The 26,569-nt window shown below is 48.5% G+C and overlaps 1 protein-coding gene across 1 annotated transcript in view; it reads left to right on the top strand.

Moving 5' to 3' along the window:
* Positions 1 to 26,084, top strand: part of VPS35L (VPS35 endosomal protein sorting factor like) — a 130,220-nt gene extending 104,136 nt beyond the window's left edge. Inside the window, exons 27-32 of the mRNA XM_081257286.1 lie at positions 1,890 to 2,029; positions 10,281 to 10,446; positions 18,446 to 18,564; positions 24,459 to 24,605; positions 25,311 to 25,641; positions 25,877 to 26,084. Of these exons, the coding sequence (XP_081113412.1) occupies positions 1,890 to 2,029; positions 10,281 to 10,446; positions 18,446 to 18,564; positions 24,459 to 24,605; positions 25,311 to 25,409 (671 nt within the window). The 3' untranslated portion in view covers positions 25,410 to 25,641; positions 25,877 to 26,084. The remainder of the gene's footprint in view (positions 1 to 1,889; positions 2,030 to 10,280; positions 10,447 to 18,445; positions 18,565 to 24,458; positions 24,606 to 25,310; positions 25,642 to 25,876) is intronic.
* Positions 26,085 to 26,569: the final 485 nt, after the last annotated feature.

The raw sequence follows: 26,569 nt of genomic DNA, 5'->3' as shown, positions 1-26,569 counted from the left end.
GATATAAACCCCTTATCATATCTGTCATTTGTAGACTTGTGTTTCTTTTAAAAAACACAAATCTGATTCTGTTGCCCAGTGCTGGTGATGGCCTTTAAACTCTGCTCAGCTCAGTCTTTTACCATCCCTGGGCTACTCTCACCTGGCCACTCAGCTTTTGAGCTTTGTTCATCATCTGGGCATGGAAATAATTGTACCTTCCCCATAGGATTGCTTGAGGACTGAGAGCGTTAATTACCTTAAGATAGGGCCTAGGAGTTCCCTGAGTTCCATGAATAGCGCCATTTACTACTGTCTGTAGGCCAAGACAGAAGACCCTGCAGCTTCTGACTCTTTCTGGGAGGTTTATCTACCAGAGCCCCTAATCAAGACAGGATCAGCTGCTTCGTGTCCCCCTTAGAGCAGAGCATACGACAGGCTCCCAGCAGATAGGTATTAATTAGTGTGATCACGCCGGGCTCATCACCACACTTATGTTGTCAACTCTCGCCCCCTGTTTTCCCACACGTGCCCACAATGCCCGGGAGAGTGCCGGTTCACAGTTGGCGCTTAATAACTTTGCTTAGGTGAATGTGGTACGGGTGTGAGTTCGGGGTCCTGGGAGGGAAGCTCCTGGAGCAGAGGTAACTTTATGTAGTAAACCCTGATACCAGTGTCTTTCCATACTGTGGTTTCTTCTTTTGAAGAAGGGAGAGAAGGCACTACCCCATTCCAGCTTCAGTCGCAGACTCTTCTCGTTAAGGGCCAGCCTCTGTTTCAGGTTGTGGGCGTTTGTTGTTGCATCTGTTCCTCTGCTGTGCTGGAGGGGCTTCTGGTTTTAACTCAGGGTGCTGCAGACCAGAGCACTGTTCTGTGTGCATCACTGCAAGCCGTTGCCGAGTGGAAGTGTATTTGAACCATGTAAACGTTTGATCTTGTCGGGTAGTTTAAAATTTCGTTTGTCAGGTCAGTGTTCTGTCTGTTTTGACCCTGAGGCTCTTTCTCATGGTTAGTACTTTGGCAGTTCTAGAAAGATCTCTCCTTCTCCCTCTCCATCTATGCTCCCACCAACACACTAGTTCCTCCCTCCACCGGCTGTGTCCCCCTGTTGCTCCCTCGCTCTCACCTCCCCCTTCCTCTCCATCCCTCCTCTCTCCCTCCTCCCCTTCTTTCCTCCCTCTCACCCTTGGAGGTCTTCTTGTTTTATAGTCTATTTCATAGTTCTTAAAGTGTCTTCATTTTCCAAATGACTCTCTGGAACTGTCACCTAATCAGAAGTCTTTAAAGCCGTGTGTGTGTGTGTGTGTGTGTGTGTGTGTGTGTGTGTGTGCACGCACGCACACATTCCTTCAGGCATTTCCATTGTTATTTCTTTAACAAATACAGTGTGCATTAGAGTAGATTCAGACAAACCAGAGCTTGAGCCTGGGCTCCACCACCACGTCTGGACCCTCCCGCATACACAGGCCCTGTGGTAGGACCGGGCACTTCTCGTTCCACACCTCATTTCCCACCTGTGAAGTGGGCTGCGGACAGCACTTTCCTCCTGTGGTGAACCGGAGGGTTCACTGAACCAGTTCAGGTGAAGCCTTCAGTAAGGGGAACTGTGACTTCTATGCCCTCTGTAACAATTTGCCACGTGCTTTTTTCACGTATTATGTGAAGTCAGTTTGAGGTTCTCTGAGCCAAATCGCTCAAAGGAGGAAGGGGGGGAAGAGCAGAGCTGGGAGGCGGCAGCACCCTCTCAAGCGAACGTTCCACCGAGTCGATCACGGTGCAGAAACCCTCTTCCAGGACCCGCCAGCTGTCTTGAGCCGTCGGTGTGGCCCGACTTCCAGACCGTGTGAAGAAGAAAGCAGACCCTGAAGTTTTCAGCATTCTCATACACGGACTTTTCTTCTGTCTTGCAGCTGATGCCTTTTTCAAAGCCGCTATAAGCCTCGTTCCAGAAGTTCCAAAGATGATTAATATTGATGGAAAGATGCGGCCCTCAGAATCATTCCTTCTGGAATTCCTCTGCAATTTCTTTTCTACTTTATTAATAGTTCCGGTACGTTTCCCCAGAAGACCTGTAGGTGATGTCTTTCTTTGACCTGTTTTACATACATTCTTAGTCCTAAAAGTGAAGGGATGTTCTATCTATACCTGTATTGGTTTTCTAGTCAGATGTTTGAATTTTTCAATGTGTTTTCTATTCATTCTGTGTCCAGGGTATATAGTCTAGGCTCTCTATATGGCCGAGGGGGTATCGCTTAGTGGTGAGGGTTCAGGCCTCCGGACCAAGACACCTAGGGTAGAATCCCAGCTCTCCTTCCTTCCAGCTCTGTAGTTTCAGGTGATCGTGTAACACTACCAGGATACAGTTTACTCATTTACAAGATGGAAGTAATAAGAGTATCTACATCTCTAGGTTGTTGTGAGGATTAGGTGAGCAAATGTACGTGTGTGGTTAGAACAGTGCCTTAGCGCATGGTAAACACTTAAAAAGGTAATGGTGTTGTTATTTTGATGGCAAGTTCCAGAAACCGCAACAAGATAGTAAAAGTCGAAGGGGATATTGTTGGAAGATGCTGGGGTTTCTCGTGAAATATAGGAGATGAGAAGTCAGGCTTGGGCTGGAAGGAATCAAGGCCACTCCCAGGATCCAGCATTAGGACCTTCACCCTAGTTGGGGTTCTTAACCTGGGGTCCACCTACCCCAGGGTTTCTGGCAGGGCAACCATGCATTTAGATGAGAAAAAAAAGGTTTTTGTGTGTTTTTTTTTGTTTTTTGTTGTTTTACAAACCTCAGTGAAATTTAGCCTTTTGCTTCATTATGTATCACAGGCAATGAGCCACAGTACCAGTTGCAGTAGCTGGGACTTTGTCACGAAAATAATCAACAATATGTTTATATCACATTTCAGGTGTGAAAGTTATTTCAGAAGGTCGTCTACATGTTTCCTTCCTTTAAAAGTGCAGTAGTTATTAGGCCCATCATTACTTCATCAAGAAGTAATAGATTACAATCTAACAAATACATTGAAAAAATATTTTGACAACTATATTTTAGCATAATTGATTGCCTTTGTAGTCTTACATATTTTATTTTCTGCATTAAAAATAGTACTCTGAGTTGTGCATAGGCATCACCAGGTTGTAATAAGGTCCAGGCACAAAACGGGTCGGCTCCTGATGAAGCCAGACGTACATAGGAATCGGGGATGATTTTTAAAATAGAGTCTTGCTTTGTCCCATCCCCGCCTCCCCACTGAGAGTCTCACTCAGTAGGTGGGATTGGCCCTTGAAGCAGCATTTTTGAAAGCTCCCTCGTCAATTCAGGGTAGGTGGTCCTAGGACCACACTTTAAGAAATGTCCCTCTGGACTCAGGCCATGAAAGCAGCCCAGCTCCTGTGGGTATGGGGTTCCTTTTTGGGGTGATGAAAATGTTCTAAAATTGACTGTGGTGATGACTGTACCACTCTGTGAATATACAAACAACCTATGACTTGTGCATTTTAAGTGGGTGAATTGTTGGGTGTATGAATTACATCTTAGTGAAGCTGAGAGAACAAAAAGTGAGTTGCTCCGACGTTTCCAAGTTCAGATCCCAAGTCCTTTGAAGAGGGGCTGGGTATTCAGGAGGTGGGCCTGATGCTTGGTTTCAGTGTTTTCAGATCTCCTTCTTAGTACTTTATCATCAAGTTCTCTCTTTTTTGGATATTCTAGTTATTTGTCAGGTGACAAAATCAGGGTTTCTAATGAGGAAGTTGATCAACGTCATTGTTCACTGATTAATTGGGATGCATTTTCCTTCTGCATATGGAGTTTTCTCTGTTAAAAATCACTGGAGCCTTGAAGAAAAGCTTGTGTTCGGTCCTGACCCGATGACTCAATAGCCTTGTGGCCTTGAGAAAGTTTTGTAACTTTCAGAGCCTCAGTTGTCACCTTTCTAAAATGTCATCCAAATGCACACCTAGCAGGGCTGCTGTGAGGATTGACTGAAATGATAGCTATGAAAGTGCTTTGTGAACCAGAAACTTGGTCCCTGGGGTCACAAACTGATGACCAGTGGGTGGAATCCAGCCCGGAGACATACTTGTTGGCCACATCATGATGGAAAACACTTGGAACTAATTACCCACATTTAAAAATTGGTACTCCACAGGAAACCCCAGATATTTAGTTCCTTGTGAAAAACCAGGTCCAGCCATGGGAGGCCCGCATTCCCCGCCTGGCCAGTTGGCCTCAGCTGGAGAGCAGCTACCCTTCCTGGGGGGCATGTGCACTCTCTCCAGGTCCCCGGGTGCCTCTGGGTCCATTAAATCCTTTTCTGTTGCCTACCGTTCCCCTAGGCATTCAGGGGAACCCTCCTGCCAGACTTTATTGGTTCCTGGTATCAGTGCTCAGGCTTTTGCCAGGATTTACTAAAGATGATGAGATGAAGAATAGCCACAGTTCGTGACTTCTTACTAGGTGCCCTGTACAGTGCTAACTCCCTTCGTCAACATTCAGTCTCTAGGAAAATGCCCCCAAGCCTTGCAAGGTAGGAGTTATTGTAACTTTTCCACTTAAGGAGACCTGGAGCCCAAGAGGCTTGCCTGGGGTCACGCCGCTGTTGAGCAGCAGAGCTGGGAGGTCTGTGCTGCCCCAGAGCCTGTCCTGCAGGATCTGCCTGAAACGTTTGCAGGGGGCTTTATTTGCTCAAGGTTCTTGAGACTTAACAACCCTACGTCCCTCCTGTGGGATGCAGCATAGTAACTACTGGCCGGCTCTCCGGGTGCAATGAGATGTTGAGCCTGAAGGGCCAAGGCTGGGCGCTAACCGAGCTCAGAAGCCAGAGGATGGGCCACATGCGAGCCCCGCCCGCTGTGAGTAGGTTTAGCAGATGACTCCCATATCCCACCTTTACCTGGTTCACATTTTTACCTTTCATGTCGCAGCTTTTTTTTTAATTCTATTTTTTAAATTTAATTTTATTGTTGTAAGGACATTTAACATATCTATCCTCTTAACACATTTTTTTTTTTTTTTTTTGCGGTACGCGGGCCTCTCACTGCTGTGGCCTCTCCCGTTGCGGAGCACAGGCTCCGGACGCGCAGGCTCAGCGACCATGGCTCACGGGCCCAGCCGCTCCGCGGCATGTGGGATCTTCCCGGACTGGGTCACGAACCTGTGTCCCCTGCATCGGCAGGCGGACTCTCAACCACTGCGCCACCAGGGAAGCCCCTTAACACATTTTTAAGTGGACAGTACAGCTTCGTTGACTCAAGGCACAATATTGTACAGCAGATCCCTACGGCTTATTCATCTTGCTTAATTGAAACTTTAAGCTCATTGATTAGCGACTCCCCATTTCCTCCTCCTCCCAGCCCTTGAATTCCACGCTTTGATTCCGTGAACATGACTATTCTAGATGCCCTGTATAAGTGGAATCATACAGTATTTGTCTTTCTGTGACTGGCTTATTTCACTCAGCATAATATCCTCAAGGTTCATCCAAGGTTATGATAGCATTTCCTTTTTTTTTTTTAAGGCTGAATAGTATTCCATTATATGTGTATACCACATTTTATTTATCCATTTATCTGTCAATGAACATTTAGTTTGTTGCCACATCTTGGCTGTTGTAATAGTGCTGCAGTGAACATGAGAGCACTAGTATCTCTTTGAGATCCTGATTTCAATTATTTTGGATAAATACCCAGAGGAGGGATTGCTGGATCATATAGTAGTTCCATTTTTAATTCTTTGAGGTACCTGCATACAGTTTTCTATAGTGGCTGCACCATTTTGCATTCCCACCCCCAGAGCACAAGACTTTTAAAGAATGGGTTTGGAAAGCTTTGATTCATTTTATTTGTTCAGAAAAAAATTGAAGCCATTTTAGACCAAACAAAATACCTGGCCCACTCTATTCATACTTATAAATGCAGAAGTAAATATTCCCCCAGGACAGCCCTCTCTCCTCAGCAAGCAGCACCACCTTTGGAGCATTATGAAGCATTCTTCTTTGGCGTTAGTAGCAGTCAGCCCCTTGGTAGACTGCAGAACAGTCTTCTCTATGTTATTGAACTAATGCATTTCTTTTAACAACATTAGGTAGGATAAGCAAAGTAGAATTAATTGAACAAGTTCAGTGTTACCACTTCACACGCCTCATTTTGATTCAGTTGAAATTTGTAGGCAGTGGAAATGTTTCCTTCAGTTTTCTGGCACTAATCACCAGGACACAGCAGGGAAACATCTTTTCTCTGTCTTATCTTTGAGAAAACGTCCAGCCGTCAGCATAACATGGTATCCAGGTGCTAAGATTCATTCATTCCGTCCACCGTGCAAATATTTGTTGATCTGGGAATGGAAGAGTGAACATGAGAAATGTGTGCTCCCACTCAAGGAGACAGATGCTAATAAGCAAATAAATACTTAACTACAGTTGTGTAAGGTGTCATAAAGAACTACAGGGACCTCTGAGAGCCTCAGATTTGAAGGGAAGTGGGTCAGGGAAGTTCCCTGAGAATGTGTTACCTGAGCCGAGATCCAGAGGAAGACTAGTAGGTCCCTAAGTGCGGGGGTGGGGGGGCGCGGGGGGGAGGGGAGGGTGTTCCGGGCAGAGGGAGCAGTGTGGGTAAGGCCTTGAGGCGGGAAGGGTCACCCAGCAGCACTGGAGGGTCTGGAAGAGAGCCGCAGTGACGAGCGAGGTGATGAGAGACTAGAGGGACACCAGGGTCTCGAGCTGGCAAGATGGGCAGGGGCTGGCTGCAGCAAGGCCAGGGAGCTCTGCAGACTCACCGAGGGCCTCGCATCTCCATGGTGATCTGTCTCCTGCCCTCCACCCCCACCACGTCCTCCCAGTGCCTCTCTTTCCTTTCTTGCCCTTCCTCCCACTCCCCTTGTGTTCTGGCTCCTTTTCTAAAGGACTTGAATATTGCATACCTTTTACAGTGAGCCAGCCAGCCATTCACAAATACCCACTGCAAACAAACCTGTTATTATCCTCATCTCACAGAAGCAGACCCTGGCACAGAGAGGTGAAGTGACTCACCCAGGGTCACCAGCTAGTAAGTGGCCAAGACAGAATTCACAGCCAGGATGTGTGTACTCGGCACTGTCTTCGCTCGCTGCCTCTCAGGTCTCCTGGGAAGTTAGTCATTTTCAGGGTATTCCTTCCCTCAAGCAGTGACATTTAATAGAAGGATTCCCGCAGACCAAGGAACCAGAGGGATATTCTGAGTGGTTGAAGGCAGGCCCCCTTTCCGTGCTGCAGAGAGAGAGAGAGAGAGAGGTTTGAGTCCCTCCCAGGCGCCCCTTGGGAGTCGCCTCCTGAGCATTTGTTTGTTGCCGGGCAGCCTTGGCAGAGACCCCAGGGGAAACCTTTTCCCCCTCGGATTGCCAACTGAATTGGGATCTCTTTTTCTTCTTTAAAAAAAAAAAAAAAAAAAAATCTGTGTTTGCCTTTCTTTAGTTGCTGGCACTGGTACAATTTCTTTTGAAAATGTTACAACCACTGAAGCGTGGCTATCATGTGGAAAATGTTTTCCTTGTAGAGAAGGTTGGAAATAATCTCTTCGTCTCTTCGGTTGAAAGCTAGCAGGAATGGCTGGCTACAAACCTTCACGTCTCCGTTACCCCTTCTTCCACCTTTTTGAAGGTGTGTTGAATGCTCCCTCGCAATAGTTACGGCAATTTGTACTGAAATTAAGTTACTGGAACATTCAGATTGTCGTCTCTTTCCAGGGCAGATCCTGAAATAGAATATATTTTGAACATCCACATAGCAGAACGAAATAGCCTAGTTAGAAACAGCTGTTAGCAAAGAAAGGCAGTAGTAAGCTGCCATCTGAGACTGACTCTGGCAATGGAAGGCGGGCCATGGCACAGGCAATTTTGCTGCATGTAGTTTGAGGTACTCAGATTTTGGAGTATCATGTGTCTTCTTTTGTGCCGATACCGTAACAGCAATTCCTGTAGATGTTAGCAGCTGTACAAATCATCTCCCACTACTCCACCCTCATTCTCACCCATTGGAAGTATTACTGCTGTGTATCCACACATTGAATTACGTAGCTGTTAACTCCCGCCCACCTCGGTTATCACACTTCTACTCCATGCCTGAATTCAAGACAGCCGACTACGTGTATGCCTTCCCCCAACTAGCCAGCTCCATAAAGTCTAGTTCATCCCTAATTCATCTGTAGAGAGGCAGTATAAATAGAGTATTAGCAGTTAGCAATGTCCACTCTGGAGCCAGACTCCCGGGGCTCAAATCCTGGTTCCCCCATGCACCAGCAGTGTAGCTCATTTCCCATTTGTGAAATGCGGGGGAGAGGAGGTCATAAAAGTATGTTCCCGGAACGTAGAAAAGCTATGGTAGCTACAATAGCTACCATAAAAGTTAGCTGTTGTTTTTGTAGCCACCTCAGTGCCTGGCACATAGAAGGTGCTCGAAAAATGTTATCCACTCAACATTATTTACCTACCAAGTGCCTGCTCTGTGCCCAGCACTGTCCCAGGAAGCAGAGACAGGAATGGGGCACCCTTTGCAATCCTGGGCAGTTCTGGCAGTGTATTACTGGCAAACACAACAGATAAAGTACCTGCCGTCCTGGAGGTTATAGGCTAGGATGAAAAAAAAGATGAACCAAGAGGTATGTTTGGGTAGTTAGGAATAAATAAGATCACTTCAGATGCTGAGCACTGCTCTGAAAAAATGAGATGGATGACTTGACGTGCGGAGAGACTAAGAGAGGCGGGTAGGGGCTCTGGATTGTCGATCAGGGCAGGAGCTAACATGTAAGATGAGATCTGGAGGCTGTCAAGGAGCCAGTGCAGCCAAGTCTTGCAGGTGAATATTCCAGTCAGGGGAACAGCAGGGCTGGGAGGCCAGACCCCCTTGGCATATGAGCTGCCCTCCGGAGCATCCTGTGCCCTTCAGTCTGGTCTGTGTGGGAGACTGGCCTCTGGGGATCGTGTCACCGGGGCTTCCTTCCTTCTGGCTTCCAGCTGGTTCAGCCAGCGCGAGTAGTGACGTGGGCTGCAGGGCAGGAGGAGAGCGAGGCTGGGGTATTTATCCCCCAACTCTCACTGGGCCGTGTTTGGCGATGGCTTTGTTCTTCCATCCAGGGCTGCAGCTGCTGCTGGGTGGCCTCCTCCAACCGCAAAAACTTGCTCCCCACCACGTGCTTTCAGCCCGAGGATGGTAACAGTTTCCCTCTGTTGCCAGGCCCTGGGTGCCTCATCTTTCCTCGCTAGTTCTCTTCATTCTCATAATCTTGCATTGAACCACCCTTGTTTAACCCTGGTGAGCGCGTCCTCTGTGTCCTGCCAGGACCCTGAGCGGTCCAGCTGGTCCCAGGAGCCATAAAGGTGGCGCTGGACTGAGTGAGGGGCAAGGTGGACCAGCCGGGTCAGCAGGGCGATGGCAGCAGGAGCTGGGGGAGGAGGGGTCTTTGGAGAGCATTCAGCAGGGGAGCCACTGCATTGCATATTCCTTTTCTTTTCTTTTCTTTTCTTTTTTTTGCGGTACGCGGGCCTCTCACTGTTGTGGCCTCTCCCGTTGCGGAGCACAGGCTCCGGACGCGCAGGCTCAGTGGCCATGGCTCGCGGGCCCAGCCGCTCCGCGGCACGTGGAATCTTCCCGGACCGGGGCACGAACCCGCGTCCCCTGCATCGGCAGGCGGACTCTCAAACCACTGCGCCACCGGGGAAGCCTTGCATATTCCTTTTTGGAACTGAATTGAAGCTGCTGACTTTTTTGCATCCCAGCACTGGTTCAGTTTAGCATCTGAGAAACACTGTTATAAGCTCTGTGACTGACTGTTGGGATTTTCCTCTCCCAAGAGAGGATCCTCAATTCAGCTGTTAATGTTGCTGAACGCCCTAAAGAGTGAGGCTGTGTTTAAAGTCGGTGCCTTTGGTGGTGAGAGTGATCATTTGGGGGTTTACCCGAGGTAGGTGGCTTCTGCTGTGCCGTCTGCAACAAGACCTGCAATCTAGCTTTTGTAGTTGGAAGAACAGGGCTTTTTACTGTTATGGACATAAGAGCAAGGCTGTAATTTTGGAAACAGCCCATTAAACTGACAGGTAATTTTGCTTTCTTTGCTCCGGCCCAGAGCTCTCAAAGCTTATCTCCCCGGAGGGGAGCGTGTTGTTTAGTGGAGTTAACAACGTTGTGTCACTTTTCTCTCTATTGTTTAACCATAGCTGGCACTCTGATTTCTCTACGGCTGCTAAAGGGAGGGACCTGGGTTTCTGTCTTGATATTTTTTGTCCTCCTGCTTCACATCTACGATTATTTATCCTTTTTTTCGTCCTCCACTAGGATCATCCTGAACACGGGGTCCTGTTTCTTGTTCGAGAGCTGCTCAACGTGATCCAGGACTACACCTGGGAGGACAACAGTGATGAGAAAATCCGCATCTACACCTGTGTCCTGCACCTGCTGTCCGCCATGAGCCAGGAGACCTATCTCTACCACGTAGACAAAGGTAGGTGGGTCCCTCCACCAGACTGCACTGTGTTTGAACTTCTGAACAGCAAGTGCAGGGTTTTCATTGTCTCTTTTATTTAATCCCCTTGTGTTTTACCTACCATGAACTTCTAGTCCAGGGTCTTGATAAATTTGCCCAGTGTAAGAATTATCTGGGGAGCTCTTAAGAATACAGGTTCCTGGGCCCCATCTGTCTCTTCTAAATTAGAATCCCCAGGAAGAGGCCTGAGAATTTGTATCTTTAACAAGCATCCAAGATCATTTTGGCAAACCGACGAGTTCAGAGAAGCACTCTCTTGGATCAGTGATGTCTTGGGTGTGCCACAGAATAACCTAGAATGGTGATTACATATGCACATGCATGACCTTCATCCCAGGCCTGTTCCTTACCAGTTTCATGTGGGTCCTGACCTGGACCCTTAGAGCAGGTGCTTGGAAGAAGGAGATGGTCTTGCTCCCCAACATGCAACCAGCCGTCTTGAACTCGCTCCTACAGGTCTGGGAGCAGCCTCCTCATGTCCTTGACACAACATGAGACAGTCCCAATTCCAGACCTCTGCCCACTGAGCCTAAGCATCTTCCTGCTTCTCAGAGCCTCAGTTCCGATTTTTGGTTTCCAAAAAAATGGCCCTATTGTTAAAAGCGATTTGGCCAGTAAATGAATACTTCAGGGTTTAAGCAACTGTCTCTACACTTGGATATTTTAGGGAACAAATTTGCAGTGCTAAGGTTGGCCTCCTGTTATAACTCTCAGAGGCTTCTTCTGGCTGGGATTTGGGGGCTAAGGTTACGTAAAGATGTAACTTGGGGAGGCTGGTTAATGTCAATGATGATTAACTCCCACGATCTGAGCTCCTACTGTGTGCCAGGTTCGGCACCAGACTCCATGGGCCTCTTTCTCCTTTAATCCTGACAGCATTATGAGGAGGACGGGCATTTGTGTCCCCATTTTACACACAAGCAAGGGGAGACACCGAAAGACAACATGGTTTTACCAAGCACGTGGTTTCCAGGGCTCAGGGCCAGTTAGTGCTCAGAGTGGAATTCACTGTGGTACATGCATTATGCTGCCTCCTTGATTACAAAGTAACAATATTTTGATTAAAGTATATCATAGTGCATACATACAATAAATCATAAAGCTCAGCAGATTATCACAAGGTGAACACACCCAGTAACCACCACCCAGATAGAGGAATCAAACATTACTAGCTCCCCAGAAGTCCCCTGTATGCCCCTGTCCGCTCAGCACCACCACTTTCCTCTCTACAGGTACTCTGCTCTCCTGACTTCTAACATTACAGATTAGTTTGCCAATTTTTTTTTTTTTTTTTTTTTTTGGCTGTATGTGGGCCTCTCACTGTTGTGGCCTCTCCCCCTGCGGAGCACAGGCTCCGGACGCCAGGCTCAGCGGCCATGGCTCACGGGCCCAGCCGCTCCACAGCATGTGGGATCTTCCCGAACCGGGGCACGAACCCGTGTCCCCTGCATCGGCAGGCGGACTCTCAACCACTGCGCCACCAGGGAAGCCCAGTTTGCCAATTTTTGACTTTTCCGTAAATGGACTCATTTAGCAAGCATTCTTTGGCGTCTGGCTTCTTTCACTGTGTTACGTCTGTGAGATTCTTCTGTGTTGTGTGTAGCTGTTGTTCATCCTTTTGCATTGCTGCATAGTATTCCATCGTGTGAATATACCAGAATTTCTTCATTCCCCTGTGGATGCAGTTCTGAGCTGTTGTGAGGAGTGCTGCTGTGAACATTCCTGAATATATAACTCTTGGGGTTCATGTCTTTCGGGTATATGCCCAGGGTGGAAATGCTGGCTGGTGGGATTTGCTTATGTTCAGCTCTGGTAGGTAGTGTCTCACAGTTTTCCAAAATAGTTATACCAGTTTACACTCCCACCAGGCATGAATGAGATTTCCATTTGTTCCCTTGATATGGTCAGTCTTGTTCATTTTGCCTCTTCTGATGAGTGTAATTTGCATTTCTCTGATGGCTAATGAGGGTGAGCTTTTCCTGTATTCGTTGGCATTTTTACTTCCTCTCTTGTGCAGGGCACGCAGGGGGCTCAGAACAACAGAGAAACTTTTGAGGACCACATGCTGCTGCGGAAGTGGGTCTGTAAACCTGGGCCCTATGAGAGGAGCAAGCCCTCTCCTCGCTCTTCCCTTCCTTAAACAGATTCACTGAATCCCCTGTCTACACAGCACAGCAGGGCGGACTGTAGGAGCCAGAGCGCCAGCACAGGGAGCGTAGCTGTGTTTGACAGGTGGAGTCTAGTTTTCTAGCTTTTAGAGATGAAAACAGAAGGGTGGGTTTTCTTTGCTGCCTCCTTGGCCCAGCTGTTTACTCTGGGTGCACAATTGTGACCTGACAGTTGTCTTCGTAGCAGAGAGTCCCGGGGCCCCGGGAGGCTTTGCAGGGGTGAAGGCTCCATTTTCCCATCTCTTTCTTAGTCGAGGCAGCTCTTTAGGCAGCGCTGACAAAGGTTCGAACTTTTGAAAAACGGGGGTCAGATTTTTTTTTTTGCATTTACGAAGGATGCCTTGGCTGTTTTCTTTCCAGATGAATAAGAAGAGAATGTTCTGAAATGACCTGGAGCCAAAACTCCAGTGCTGTCATGTGAGCGTGCGAGAGAGTGTGCTTGCTGTGGAAGGGCAGGGCACTTCTGACACTGAATGTCTGTTTATTTAACACGCAGATGTCTAGTTGGAAGAGTACAACTCAGGGGCCCGTGGGAAGTCGGCACAGCCCCTTCACTCCTCCATGTCACCTGCCAGGCCCTGGAAGCATTTGGGGTTGCGACCCCAGGGCCAGACAGATGCAGAGATCCTGGGCTATTTTTAGTAGCCATTTGCCAGGGATCTCATTTCACCCCATTGTGAGCGCCAGTCTGGACTCTCAGGCCTGCTTTACACTCTGGCCAGGCCAAATTACTTCTGTCAGCTTTGCACTTCTCTCCCTCCGTCACCACCAAGTGTTAGCATGGAAACACTTTCCCCACTTCTGAGCCCGTTTTTCACTTTCTCTGTGAGTTTTCCACCTTCAGGGTTCAGCCTGGATCTCACTGATTCTATAATTCCATCCCAAGCCTAGGTTTTAGGATCCTGGGACCGCCAGGCCGCCCTCTCCTGCCACGCAGCCCATGCGGTTGTGATTGCCCGTTTGCTCATCTGCACCTCCTGTGGACTGTGTGCTCTGTGAGGGCAGGACCAGGTCAGCCCGTTCCCCACCCACCACGTCTCTGGGTCCTGGAACCTGGCGCAGAGCAGGCCCTCACCTAGTCCGTGCTCTGCGTGTGTGAGCGGCCTGCTCTGAACACGCCTCTGACCCCTCTGGGCAGGATGCCTGCAGCTTGGGTGGTTGGCCACAGGTGGTCCTAGACCATCTCACTTCTCCCCTGCTGCTGGGCTAATCCTAATGAGAGTAGGTTACTCCATCTCAGAGTAAGACTGGAAATTTATGCCAGGAACTAGCCTAGTCTTCAGCAGCAGGTGTGAGAAATTCCTTTACCAGCTGCATTTTGCCACCCTGCAAAATCAGATGGTGGTGAATGGCTGAATCGAATTCTTTCTCTTCTTACAAGAATAACCGCTGTCTTCCACGTCATGGACAGGAGTTGAAACACAGCAGCCAGAGCCAGAGCTGTCTCAGAAATCCTGGGACGGATGCCTGCAGCTCAGGGCAATTCACTACCAACCTGTGTCACAGGAACAACTACAAAGCCAGCAGCCGACCCAGGAGAGCACTCCCAGAACATTCCCCACAAAGGGGCAGTTCAGAACCGGAGTAGAGGTTTCATGCGGACAGAGAAGCTGGGGAGCAAGGAGACCAGCTGTTCTCCTCGTTCTCAGGCAGTAGTATGTCTGCAACCTGCTTACAAATGGTTCAGCCAAAATAAATGACGTATATATCTGTGTGTACGTGAGAGTGTGGAGAGAGCAAGCGAGAGAGCTTCATAGAAGTGGCAAAACGGCATCAACGGGTGATGCTGGGTGAGAGAGAGGCAGCGCGTCAATGTACTGTTATTCCCACTGTTCTACAGCCTTGACATTTGTTTAAGTAAAAAGCTGGGGGTAAAAGAAGAAGGAGTTATTCTTTTTTTTTTCCCCACTTAGAAACTCAGTAGTAATTTATTTGGAAAAAGATAAGCAAAGAATGGCTCATTAAAAAATACATTTCATAGTGTCGTTCTTCCTCCTTCATACTTTTCCCAAATGCCTAATTGGGAGTTAAATGTAAATGTAAGAATTTTAAAAGAATATTATGTACAATTTTATTGAAGTAGAAGGAGTTATTCTTGAAATAGCAACTAGAAATGTACATGAAGCATCCCTGAAATTATTTTGTCAATCAGTTAATTACTACATGCTTATACCTGTACCATTCCCCAAAAGATTCAAGACAGATTACAGGAAATATATAAAATAATAATTTTTTAATTGAAAAAACTGGTTCCTAGGAAGTTATAAATTAGGAAATATATGGCTGTATATGTCTGTGTGTGGTATATAGGTATACTGGTTTGTCACTTTACTAACAGTGTATTATAAATATCTTTCAGTAATAGTATATTGTAGCAATAGTATAGTATAGTGTAGTACATGGTAGTTAACAACTGTAGATCATATACTTTTATTGTCTTCATAGTATTTTATTTAATGCTAATGCCACAGAGCATTTACTCAAAACTCTTGGTAGATATTTCCACTGCTTCTCCTCTCACCATTATACACAACATTTATAATGAACATACATTGAACATACAATGAACACTGTCCTCTATGATGAAACAATACCACATATATGCATCTTTGTGCAACTGGGGGGATGATTTTCTTGGGATAAATCCCTTGGAGTGGGTTTTCCCAAGTCAAAGATCTGACCTTTTTCTGTACTAAGACTTCTTTTTCTGGGGGAGTAAAATATACATAGTGATAAAATACATATAAAGTTTACCATTTTAACTATTTTTAAATGTACAATTCAGTTTTATCAAGTATAGTTGCAGTGTTGTGCAACCATCACCATTATCCATTTCCAAAATTTTTTCATCCTCCCAAACAAACTCTGTACCCAATGAACAATAACTTCCCCCTCCCCCCCTCCCCCCAGCCTCTGGTGACCTCCATTTTACTTTCTGTCTTTATGAATTTGCCTCTTCTAGGTACCTCATATAAGTGGAGTCATACAATAGTTGTCCTTTTTAAAAAATTTTATTTTATTTATTTATTTTTGGCTGCGTTGGGTCTTTGTTGCTGCACATGGGCTTTCTCTAGTTGCAGCGAGCGGGGGCTACTCTTTGTTGCGGTGCTCGGGCTTCTCATTGTGGTGGCTTCTCATGTTGTGGAGCACGGGCTCTAGGCGTGCGGGCTCAGTAGTTGTGGCTCGCGGGCTCTAGAGCTCAGGCACGGTAGTTGTGGTGCATGGGCTTAGTTGCTCCACGGCATGTGGGATCTTCCCGGACCGGGGATCGAACCCGTGTCCCCTGCATTGGCAGGCGGATTCTTAACCACTGTGCCACCAGGGAAGCCCTAGTTGGCCTTTTGTGTCTGGCACATTTCTCTTATCATAATGCTTTCAAGGTTCATCCATGTTGTAACATGTAGTAGAATTTCACTCCTTTTTGTGATTGAATAATATGCCACTGTTTAGATAAACCACTAAACCACATTTTGCTTATCTGTTGATCTGTCAGTGGATACTTGGGTTGTTTCCACCTTTTGGCTCTTGTGAATAATGCTGCTGTGACCATTCATGTACATGTATCTGTTTGAGCCTCTGCTTTCAAGTCCTTTGAGCATTGGAGTTGCTGGATCCTGGAGTTGCTCTCCCACAGCAGCTGCACCATTTTATATCCCCACCAGTGATGCATGAGGCTTCTAGTTTCTCCACATCTTCATCAGTACTTCTTATTTTCCTCTTTGTTGTTGTTGTTTTTAAATAACAGCCATCCTAATGGGTGTGAAGTGGTAGTGGACATTTCTTAAGGCTTTTCTTACTGATTTCCAAACTGTGGTACTCCCACCAACAGTTTACCCAGGCCTACACCAAAACCTGGTACTCTTTCTCACCTCTGTTAATCTGGTAGTACTAAAAGTTCTTCTGTGGTTTTAGTTTTCTGTTCTTTGATCACTAGTGAAACTGAACTTTTGTTTCCCCTAAAATTATAGGCCATTTAGATGTATTTCTGATACATTGATGTATTTGCCAATTTTCCTATAAGTGACCCTAAGAGGGGTCAGTTTCTTAAAAGCTCAGAAGCCATCCCTGCACATTGTAGCTTGGCTTTTCTTGTCTTCATGGCCAATGCCTGTTTAACGTGATCCCCTGGTTCTGTAGCTCGTTGCCAGCAGTCCAGGGAATAGTTCTGTGCAGGCCCTGACAGACGGCTGGTGACTTTGACCATAATGGGGCTATCCATTGCGGCTCTGACTCTCAGCCTCACCCATCTGCAAGCTAAACGGGTGCCCCGTGTCCCTCGCTTGTGGTGTCACCTCTTGTTTGCATCGCACAACTTCATGGGCTTTACTGTGATCTCATATGTATCATCCCTTTTTGATTGTATATGCCTAGGAGACAGGATCCTAGGGATGGTGATGAGCTGGGCCGAGAAGAGCACAGCAAACCACATTCCTTCCCCCAGATGAGCTAAGCTGAACCGGTTTATTGACAATGTCTCTAAACCATGAACTGGATTAGCACTGTGTGTACATGGCTGTGTAAGCCCAGCCACGCCCCCCGCCCCCCCAAGGCACCTGCACAGCCTCTGTTTTATCAGATGTCACTGCACCTGGGACAGTGGCCCAAATTTTAGGCCTCCACCACATCAGAAACATCTAAGAGCTGCCACTGCACTTTTCCTCTCCTTGACCATTTAGCGCTGAGGGTGCTCCAATGGTTTTGCAGTGAACTGAGCGCCACTCATTCACACCAGAAATAACTATGCTCAGCCACGTACAAGTCGGCATTTGGGAGCTGGGGTGAAAGCAGTTAAAAAAGGATCTGGCGAGAAAAGGCATGTAGGGAAAGAACTGACTCTGCAAGGCAGAGGTTGTGGTTCCCTTACAGACGGTAAGATTTTGCAGCAGCCTGGCCCTGACCCCTCACCGCCCGCCCCCCTAAAAAAAAAAGAAAAGAAAGAGAACCACTGAAGTGTCCGCAGGAGGGACCAACCAAAAGCATTCTGGTCCATCACACAATGGACTACTGCTCAGCTAGTACAAGCAAAGCAGCACATCCATATATGCTGATATGGAAATAGCTCCAGGAATCATTAAGTGAAAAAAAAACCAAGTGCAAAACAGCACCCTGTAGAGTCCCTCTCCTTCCTTACCCAGAGGTCATGCTTTGTGTGAAGGTCGATAGGAAGGAGGGAGGGGGGAGGTCAAACTCAGGCTGTTCGTGCAGCTGCTCTTTCTCTAGACAGCGGCTGTCACAGGAGCCGCCCAAGGAGAGAGGGGACTTTAGTGAAAGGATTCAGGTTTGCGAGAAGATGTAGAGAACCTTGTGTTCCATCTGCACAGGTTTTGAGGCGGAGTGACAGGGCAGGGGGCTGGGACTGCTTAGGCTTTGACGGGAGCCTCCCAGTTTGGGATCCTGGCTGGGACAGGCTCGGAGCCTCAGTGTCCCCATCTGTCATCTCTTGCACATGCCGGTTATGAGGACTCCACAGTAACACCTGTGAAGCGCTGAGCCCAGTGCCTGGCACACCGGTGCTCAGTATTGACAGCTGTTCTGATGGTCACTGTGATGCTTGCTGTCCCCCTCCATGGCAGGGCCGGAGGGGACAGACTTCAGAGTCTGAGCTCTCTGGCTTAGACAGTCTGGAAGGCCAGGTGTTTTCTCCATGATTCCCAAGGCCCCAAGCCCGTGGGAAATTCTGGCCATTTCCATTTGCCCTGCTTTGATTTCCTGCCACCTGCTGACACCACGGCTGCCTCTCCCTGGCCTTGGGCTTGGGAATGTTTCACTGCTCTGGTTTCTCCCATCAGTTGACTCCAATGACAGCCTCTACGGGGGAGACTCCAAGTTTCTGGCTGAGAACAACAAGCTGTGCGAGACGGTGATGGCTGAGATCCTGGAGCATCTGAAAACCCTGGCCAAGGACGAGGTAGGTGCCCCTGCCGCCCCCATCCCCGCCGCTTGCCCTGAAAGCACGCGTTCCCAGGGTGCTTGGACATTGGTTCGTCCAGAGTAACGCGCCTGTGTGAAGACTGTTCATCGAGGGCCCCGGGGCCTTTGCTCCCGCCATTTTCTCTGCCTGCACTGCGCCTCCCCAGGGTTCCCCTGGCCACCCCTCTCATCATTCGGGTCTCAGCTCAAGTACCTCCTCAGAGTGGCCTTCCCTGAACCCTGTGTCAAGTAGCCACTACACTCCTGCGTCCCTCTGAACTGTCCCTGTGACGCTCGGGCATTCTCTGAAATGCTCTGTGTGTTCACGTCTCAGTCGCCTGCCTCCCCCACCAGAATGTAAGCTCCATGTGGCCGGGACCGCAAGACGTGGGTCTCGGAGACCTGCCTGTGCCTGAGACAGGGTCTCTGGGATCCATCTGTCACTCACCCCGGCATCCTCACCTTGAACCTGGCGTACAGCGGGTGCTCAGTCAGCACATGTTGAGTAACAGCCTGCACTTTCCACACCTTAGCTCTTTGAGGCCCACAACAGCCCTGTGATGTAGGTGCTGCATTCATTCTCCTTGGACAGAAAAGAAAATCAAGGCTCAGAGAGGTTTCCAGAGCTCCCGGTTTCCTCTGGCTGTGACAGAACAGGGTTCCCACCCAGATCCCCAGGCGTGAATCCGTAGCCACTGCATCACCCTCCTCGGTCAAGGCCTTACCACTTACCTTTTAAGAAGTGGCATACGGTTGTTGACCAACCATGATAGTAGGCTATGCTTGCCCAGCCTTTTTCTTTTTTTTTGCCGCACCCCACATCTTGCGGGATCTTAGTTCCCCGACCAGGGATTGAACCCGGGCCCTTGACAGTGAAAGCTCGGAGTCCTAACCATTGGACAGCCAGGAAATTCCCATCCCAGCCTTTCTTATACGTAAGTGTAGTGTGGAGAACTTTGCGTGTGTGGTTTCCTCTAATTCTCACAACGGTCCCATGAGTGGGAACAGCTGTTATCCCTTTACACTTTCCAGATGAGGAAACTGAATCCTAGAGTGGTAGCTATGGAATGTGGTCAAGGCAATCTTCTAGAACCCATGCCCTGATCCACAGAATATATTTATCAGATGTTGCGTCGTTGCCTTTTCAGAGCAGTTTTTCCCATATTCTCCATATAGATAGATGGTTGACTGATTTCAAAATAATTTCCAAATTATAGTATGATCTAAATAACCACCTGGTACCCTTCCCCAGTTACTCCATTTTTGCAGCTTCAGCTCCAACATGTGGGTGACAGTTGGATCCCAGTAGCTCTGACTCAGGCTTGGTGGACATTGTGTTAAGGCTGATTCCTGCTGTGTAATCAGGGTGGGGAGGTTGGCAGTGACTCTGGAGTCAAAGCCAGTGCCTGACCTTTCTCCGCGTCCTTCCCCTGGGGCAGCTCATGTCAGGCTTCTGCCTCCATGTCTGCCCAGCCCCACCAGTCTTGCTCTTCACTACTCCAAAGAAACTGACAGCTCATTCCTGATCTCATGTTGGCAGATTCCTGTTTTCTCTCACTGCCACTCACCCCCCACCCCCTCCAATTCCCTTTCCCAAACCCAGGACAGATGTCGGACTGCAGGGTTCCCAGTGGCTTTCCAGCCCTCCCCTTCCTGCCCACACGCTTCCCCAGCTCCCTCCTTCCCAAACCTCAAGTCTCATGTTTTTAGGATTTGCTTCTCTACTCCCCACCCCACTAAATCCTTTGAAGACAAAATAAGATCAAACTGGACTTTTAATTCTTACTCACTTCCAGGACTGTACAGAATGCCACCATTGCGCTTCCCCCCTTCCCCACCCCACCACAGAAACCATGAGAATATTACACCCACACACACACACAACATACATGTATGTCCCACGTTCCCAGTCTCCCCAGGGTATTCAAGCAGGTCCTGGAGCGAGTGGGATTTTTTCCAGAGTCCATTCCCCAGTGGCCACTGCCGAGGTCAGGGGCACTGCACACAGGGCCAGCCTTAAGGTTAGCAGGCCAAAGGGCAGATGGAAAACACGGAACCACTGCTGCCCTGGGGGCCCCAAGTGCCTCCCAGCGCCCTCTCTAGGGAGGGAGGATTGTGGGTGGGTCCCACTGACCCTGGGGCCCCCTGGCTGCAGGGCTGTAGAATGCTGGGGAGTTAATGCTTGGAGGGCACTGGCTGTCAGTGGAGGGGGCAGCATCCGAACCCCAATTTCTTCAGGAACTGGTTTATCAAACCAGTTAGTGTTAGAAGAGGTAACTCCCCTCCTCCAGCTGAAAGGCCTTTTTCGAAAGCCTGTAAACTTCGTCTCTGCAGTAGGCAGCTTTCAGGAGAGAGCCCTCATTACGCTGCAGGAGAAATGGAGTCCTTCACCTTCAGCTTGCACTGGTCACTCCCCTGCTGTGAAGGATTCTTAGCATCTTCCCTGATCCCTACAGCCAAGGGCTCTGGCTCTAGCTTCTTGCCAGAGCAGGGCTGTGTGTTTGACGGTCGCGCCCAAGAAACATGTGCCCCGGGCCTTGAAAATGCATTTCTTCACTCTGACGCGACAGGCTGGGTCCAATCAGAGGTGGCTGCTGACAGCATCAATGACCACAGTCTAGGACCTCCAGGCTCACAACAAAAATAGAGGCCAGAACCATATAATTTGGAACTACTTTAACATTTGTCTCTTTCTCTTGGGGGAGCAGGCATTGACCGTAATAACGAGTCTGAAAGAATTCCGAAAGAATAGCAGGGCTGGAAAGTTTCTGAAGTACATTTCAACTCACATAAATACCAGGGACTCTCACTGAAAATGTCTGCCCATATATGCACATTTCTTAGAAAAAATACGGGTGGACTGAGCTAAGATGCAACATGTCATCCTTCACTTTAACAGCATGCTGTGAGATTCGGCACAGGCGGCCCTGGGAGCGGAGGCCTCTAGAGCCCGGAGCGCTCAGACCTCTCTCAAGCTGCCGCGCAGCCAAGCTGGGCTCTGTGAAGGCCCAACGCTGGTGCCCGAGCTGAGTGTCTCATCTCGCAGCGCTGGTATCAGCCCTGCTTCCAAAATTGTCCTGTACTTGCATGTGAAGGAGCCAGCCCTACCCTAGTCAGGAGCTTTATGAAACTGTTTGGGTGTGGTGAGGCTGGGAACCAGGCCAGAGGGTTACAACTTCCTGCAAATGACAATTCCCCTAGGAAAAGAAACAAAAGCAGCTCTTTTCTATTTAAAACCTCTGTAGGGAGAAGAGGGGCTCAAGGCCCTGGTTTGGTCTCTCATAATGTGTTCAGTTTCCTGGGTCTCTGCACGTCGGCCGCCTGCCTGCTCATCCCCAGACCTGTCTCTAAATGATCTCATTTCTAATGGGCTGTGCATTTAAAACACATGCGAACTGGGCTTTCAGAGTAAAATGCTTGAGAAGATACAGAATAGAGAAATAACCAGTAAGATACTGTCTTACTTGTTTGACTTTTAAAAATTCTCCCTTGCTTCAAAGAAATGTAGTTAAAGGGCCTCTCTTGGGAGACTCTTACAGTTGGATTTGAGAGTTTTCTGTTAGCTTGGTCCTTTAGATCTGAGCAGAAACCAGGGCCCTCCTGTTCCCCAGGCATCAGATGAGAGCCAGTTGAAAAGGCGAGCAGGATGGGCTGGAACCCACTGGATGGTCTCTGCCCCGTTCCCGACTGGGGGGGGGGGGCAGAGCTCACTGTCTGATTAAACAAAGGAACCCAAAGCAGGCAGCTGCCAGCCAGTTAATGAGTCCACCAGCCTTCCCTGCTGGTGCCTGCAGGCTTGGGACCCGACAGTGTGACCCCACTCCTTGACAGCAGTGCTGTTCGGTCGGCCCAGCTGCTTCTGTGACGGTCACCTGGTCCAGACCGCTGTCTAGGCAGGCTCAATTCAGGGGGCTTGAGTCTCTTCACTGTCGTCACTCAGCCACCCTCACCCAACTGCATTCTGAGCTGCTCCTTGGCAGTTTTATTGCGTTGTTTTTTTCTCCACTAGAAGACTTTAAATCCTCACTTGGGAGAGGGCAGCAGGAGGGGGTAACAAAGTTGGCTCCGCAGTTAGCCTAGTCTGCTGCTCTGTGGGCTCCACACGTGGAAGGATGCATGGACAGATGGACAGTTAGTAGGTTGTTTGAAAAAAGCAGGAAAAAAATATGTATTGGTCTAAACCACATCAAATCGTTCCTATTTCCCTGGATAAACCTGTGTAGCTGCACCGGGCAATTCTGTTAGCTTCTTCAGAATCTGGATGCCTAATGTGATGGTAACCATGGGTCTATGGGAACATCTTATAAACCGGGAAGGGACATGGGAGGGTGTGGGTACCAGCACAGGCTCCAGAACTGGACGACTGGAGCTCAAATCCTCACTCTGCACTTGCTGGCTGTGGTCCTTGAGCAAGTTCCTGAAGCTTTCTGACCACATCAGCAAAATGGGAGCGTATTGGTTTCCTATTACAGCTTTAAGTCACCACAAACTTAAAAGAACCCCCATTTATTATCTCACCAGTTTGGTAAGTCAGAAGTTGGTGCTGGCTGGGCCAGTTTCTCTGCTCCTGGTTTCACTCACAAAGCCAAAATCAAGGTGTTGACTGGCTGGGTTCTTACCAGGAGGCAGTGGGAGAAATCCACCTCCCAGCTTATTTGAGTTGGCCACTTCAGTTCCATACGGTGTAGGACTGAGGTCCTGTTTCCTTGCTGGCTGTTGGCTGAGGGTTGTTCTCAGCTTCTAGAAGCCGCCTGCATTTCTTAGCTCTTGGCCCCCTTCTACCATCTTGAAAGCCAGCAGTGGTGGGTCGTGTCCTTCTCATGCTTCAAATCTTTCTGGTCTCCCCTTCTGCGTCATCTTTCCTTTGCTTTCCTCTTCTGCTACTTGTCTCTGACTCTAGCCTGAAAAATTTCTCTGCTTTTTAGGGCTCAAGTGATTAGATTGGGCCCACCCAGATAATCCAGGATTATCTCCCTAAGGTCCATAACCTTAATCACACCTGCGAAGTCCCTTCACAGTAGCACCTAGATTAGTGTTTGGATAACCAGGAGTTGGGATCCAGCTCCAGAATCCTGCCTACCTACAGAGAGTTGTCGTGAAGATTAAACAAGGTGAGCTGTGTAAAGCACACAGCTCATACCTGTCACAGTGTAAGGACCCCATACCCACTAGCTGCCAAGGAGCAAAGCAGACACTCAAGGCTACTGGCAGCACTGATGTCTGCAGCGCGAGCCAAGAGCACCCAGCAAGGGCCCGGGCGTCAGCTCTCCAGGACCCACAGAGATGTGTGATCTGACCGGGTCCCCTGCTCAGGCCCACCTGCTGACTTGGGCCTTCCCCGGTGCCTTTGTTTACCTTCGGGAGCTGGTATCTTTTCTCCTGGGCCTGTTGCATTTTGGAGATTTAGTTTCCCTTCTGTCTTTACCATTCAAAGCTGGGGTTCAGGTTTGGTCTACTCTGACATTTTGGTTAGACTTTACTTGTTGGAGAGTACCTTTCACATCAGATCACTGAGCAAAAGAGGAATGATGTGGTGTGAAGAATACCTAATGGTTCCTATAAAAGCTGGGCATGGGCACCAGGCATTGGGGAGCAGTATTCACGGGGAGCTGTCTTTGGTCTTTATTACCAGCACCCAGAGGGCGGGAAGAGTGGCTGAAACTTTGGCTGGCTTGAGGACACGTCTGTGAGAGACGTATCTTACCGTTCAGTTTACGCCTGTACTTGCATTAATCAAGACGGCCTATCAGTGCTGGGGTAACCCGGGGAGGTTAAGCAGCTCGCCCTCCAGAAGATCCCTGGTCGAGCTGGCCTTGGAACCCCTGGCAGTGTCAACACTGGGCCGGGCCTGAGCCCCAGTGCCAGATAGTAACCTCTTTTTTCTATTATCAGGCCCTAAAGCGCCAGAGCTCGTTGGGCCTTTCCTTCTTTAACAGCATCTTGGCCCATGGGGACCTGCGCAGCAACAGGCTCAACCAGCTGTCCGTCAACCTGTGGCACCTGGCACAGAGGCACGGCTGTGCGGACACCAGGACCATGGTGAGGCGAGGCGAGGGGAGGGGTGGGGGGAGTGGGGGCCCTCACAACGCCCACCAAGCATGGCTGTCCTGGCGAGTGATGCAAGCCCGCTGGCCAGGCACAAGTGGCCTCAACACAACATCAGGGCCTGGACATCAAACAGCCCCAGTCTCCCCTTCCAGAAAGGTGCCAGGCCCTACAAAGTACAGATGGCTCTCCGTATCTGCAAGTTTGGCATCCTCAGATTCAACCAACCACAGATCAAAAATATTCAGGGGGGGGAAAAATTCCGGACACTTCCAAGAAGCACAACCTGAACTTGCCACCTATCGGCAACTATTTACGTAGCATTTACATTGTATTAGGTGTTATAAGTCATCTAGAGGTGATTTAAATATACAGGGGGAGGTACGTAGGTGATATGCAAATACGACACCAGTTTCTACAAGGGATTCAGTATCCTCAGTTTGGCCCTGGAACCAAGGGACCACTGAGTAGTAGTAAAAATTAATTCCCTCTGAATAAAAACCACATGTATGAAAACACCAGTCATCCCTGGTGATTTTAAGAGCAAGCTATAATCTAAGGAGTCTTATTTAAAAACTGCTGGTTTCTTCCCCTCCCTTCTCTGCTAAGAAAAAAGCCAGAGCTCCTGATACGGCTGATTTGTTGGAGCCCTGAGAGCTATGAACCAGAAAGGAGATGAGTCTTTCTCTTTCCTCCTAGGTGAAAACTCTGGAATACATCAAGAAGCGAAGCAAACACCCAGACATGGGGCATCTGACCGAGCTGGCCCTCAGGCTCCCTCTGCAGACGAGGACCTGACCCTAGGGCCTCTGGGGCCAAGTCCAGAAAGACCTATTTTGCGTTTTTGTTTTTATTTTTACACACGTACAGATTGGCTTCTCTGAAGCGAACAAGCGGGAGCTGTCAGAGCAGTCGAACCCACTCCTGCTCACTGAGCGCGGCATCTTAGTGCTTCTTTGCACAAGCGGCCTTCAGAGGGGCCTTTAGGGAAAAACTGAAGAATGCAAGTAACATCTTTCCCTTCTGGAAGGTGTTTTTTTTTTTTTTTTTTTTTTTTTTTTTTTTTTGCGGTACGCGGGCCTCTCACTGCTGTGGCCTCTCCCGTTGCGGAGCACAGGCTCCAGACGCGCAGGCTCAGCGGCCACGGCTCACGGGCCCAGCCGCTCCGCGGCATGTGGGATCTTCCCGGACCGGGGCACGAACCCGTGTCCCCTGCATCGGCAGGCGGACTCTCAACCACTGCGCCACCAGGGAAGCCCTGGAAGGTGTTTTTTAATTGGAAAAAGCACCTTGAAAAGCAGTCCACTTGGACAGACCCACTGTGCCCTTTCCCTAATTTGCTTTATATCAAAATCAGCTCTTGATTGGACTTCGAATATGCTGGTGGATTAAAGGAGAAAGTGAGGTCAAATCTGAGATTCCCTGTGGCTTCGATGGAAAATATACTGTAACTGAATAAACCTCCTGAAGGAACACTTTATGTTCACGACTGTTCATTTAATTACAGTTGACTCTCATCTGGAAGAGAACGTGTCTAAACATACTGCCTGGTTTTCTTGCAGCCATAATAACCCTAAACAGCATATGATTCTGTCTACTTTTTTATCAGTTTGGCGGAATCTGATTCTTGTATTACCACTAATGAGCTTCCACTGACATTTTGAATCAGTAAGAGCATTAATATTGGTGGTGGTGGTGACTCACAGCCTAGAACCCCTTGTGCAGGAAAATGCATCCAAGTTGTGGATTAAAAGTGCCCCCAAACTATTGTACTTTTGGAAGGTATACACTGAATGTAGATAGACTACATTTCACCTCTACTCTGTGAAAAGCCTGATTACAGTTCACACAGTAAAAGTAGCTAAAATAATTTTTTTTAATTTACATAAACTCATGTTTTAATTGAATAGCTTGGGACCAAGAATATGCTATGGATTTTCCGGCCAGCTTAATAGTGA

Source organism: Mesoplodon bidens (genome assembly GCF_964165515.1).
Source record: "Mesoplodon bidens genome assembly, chromosome: 15".
NCBI lineage: Eukaryota > Metazoa > Chordata > Mammalia > Artiodactyla > Ziphiidae > Mesoplodon > Mesoplodon bidens.
This window is presented reverse-complemented; position numbering and strand designations above follow the sequence as displayed.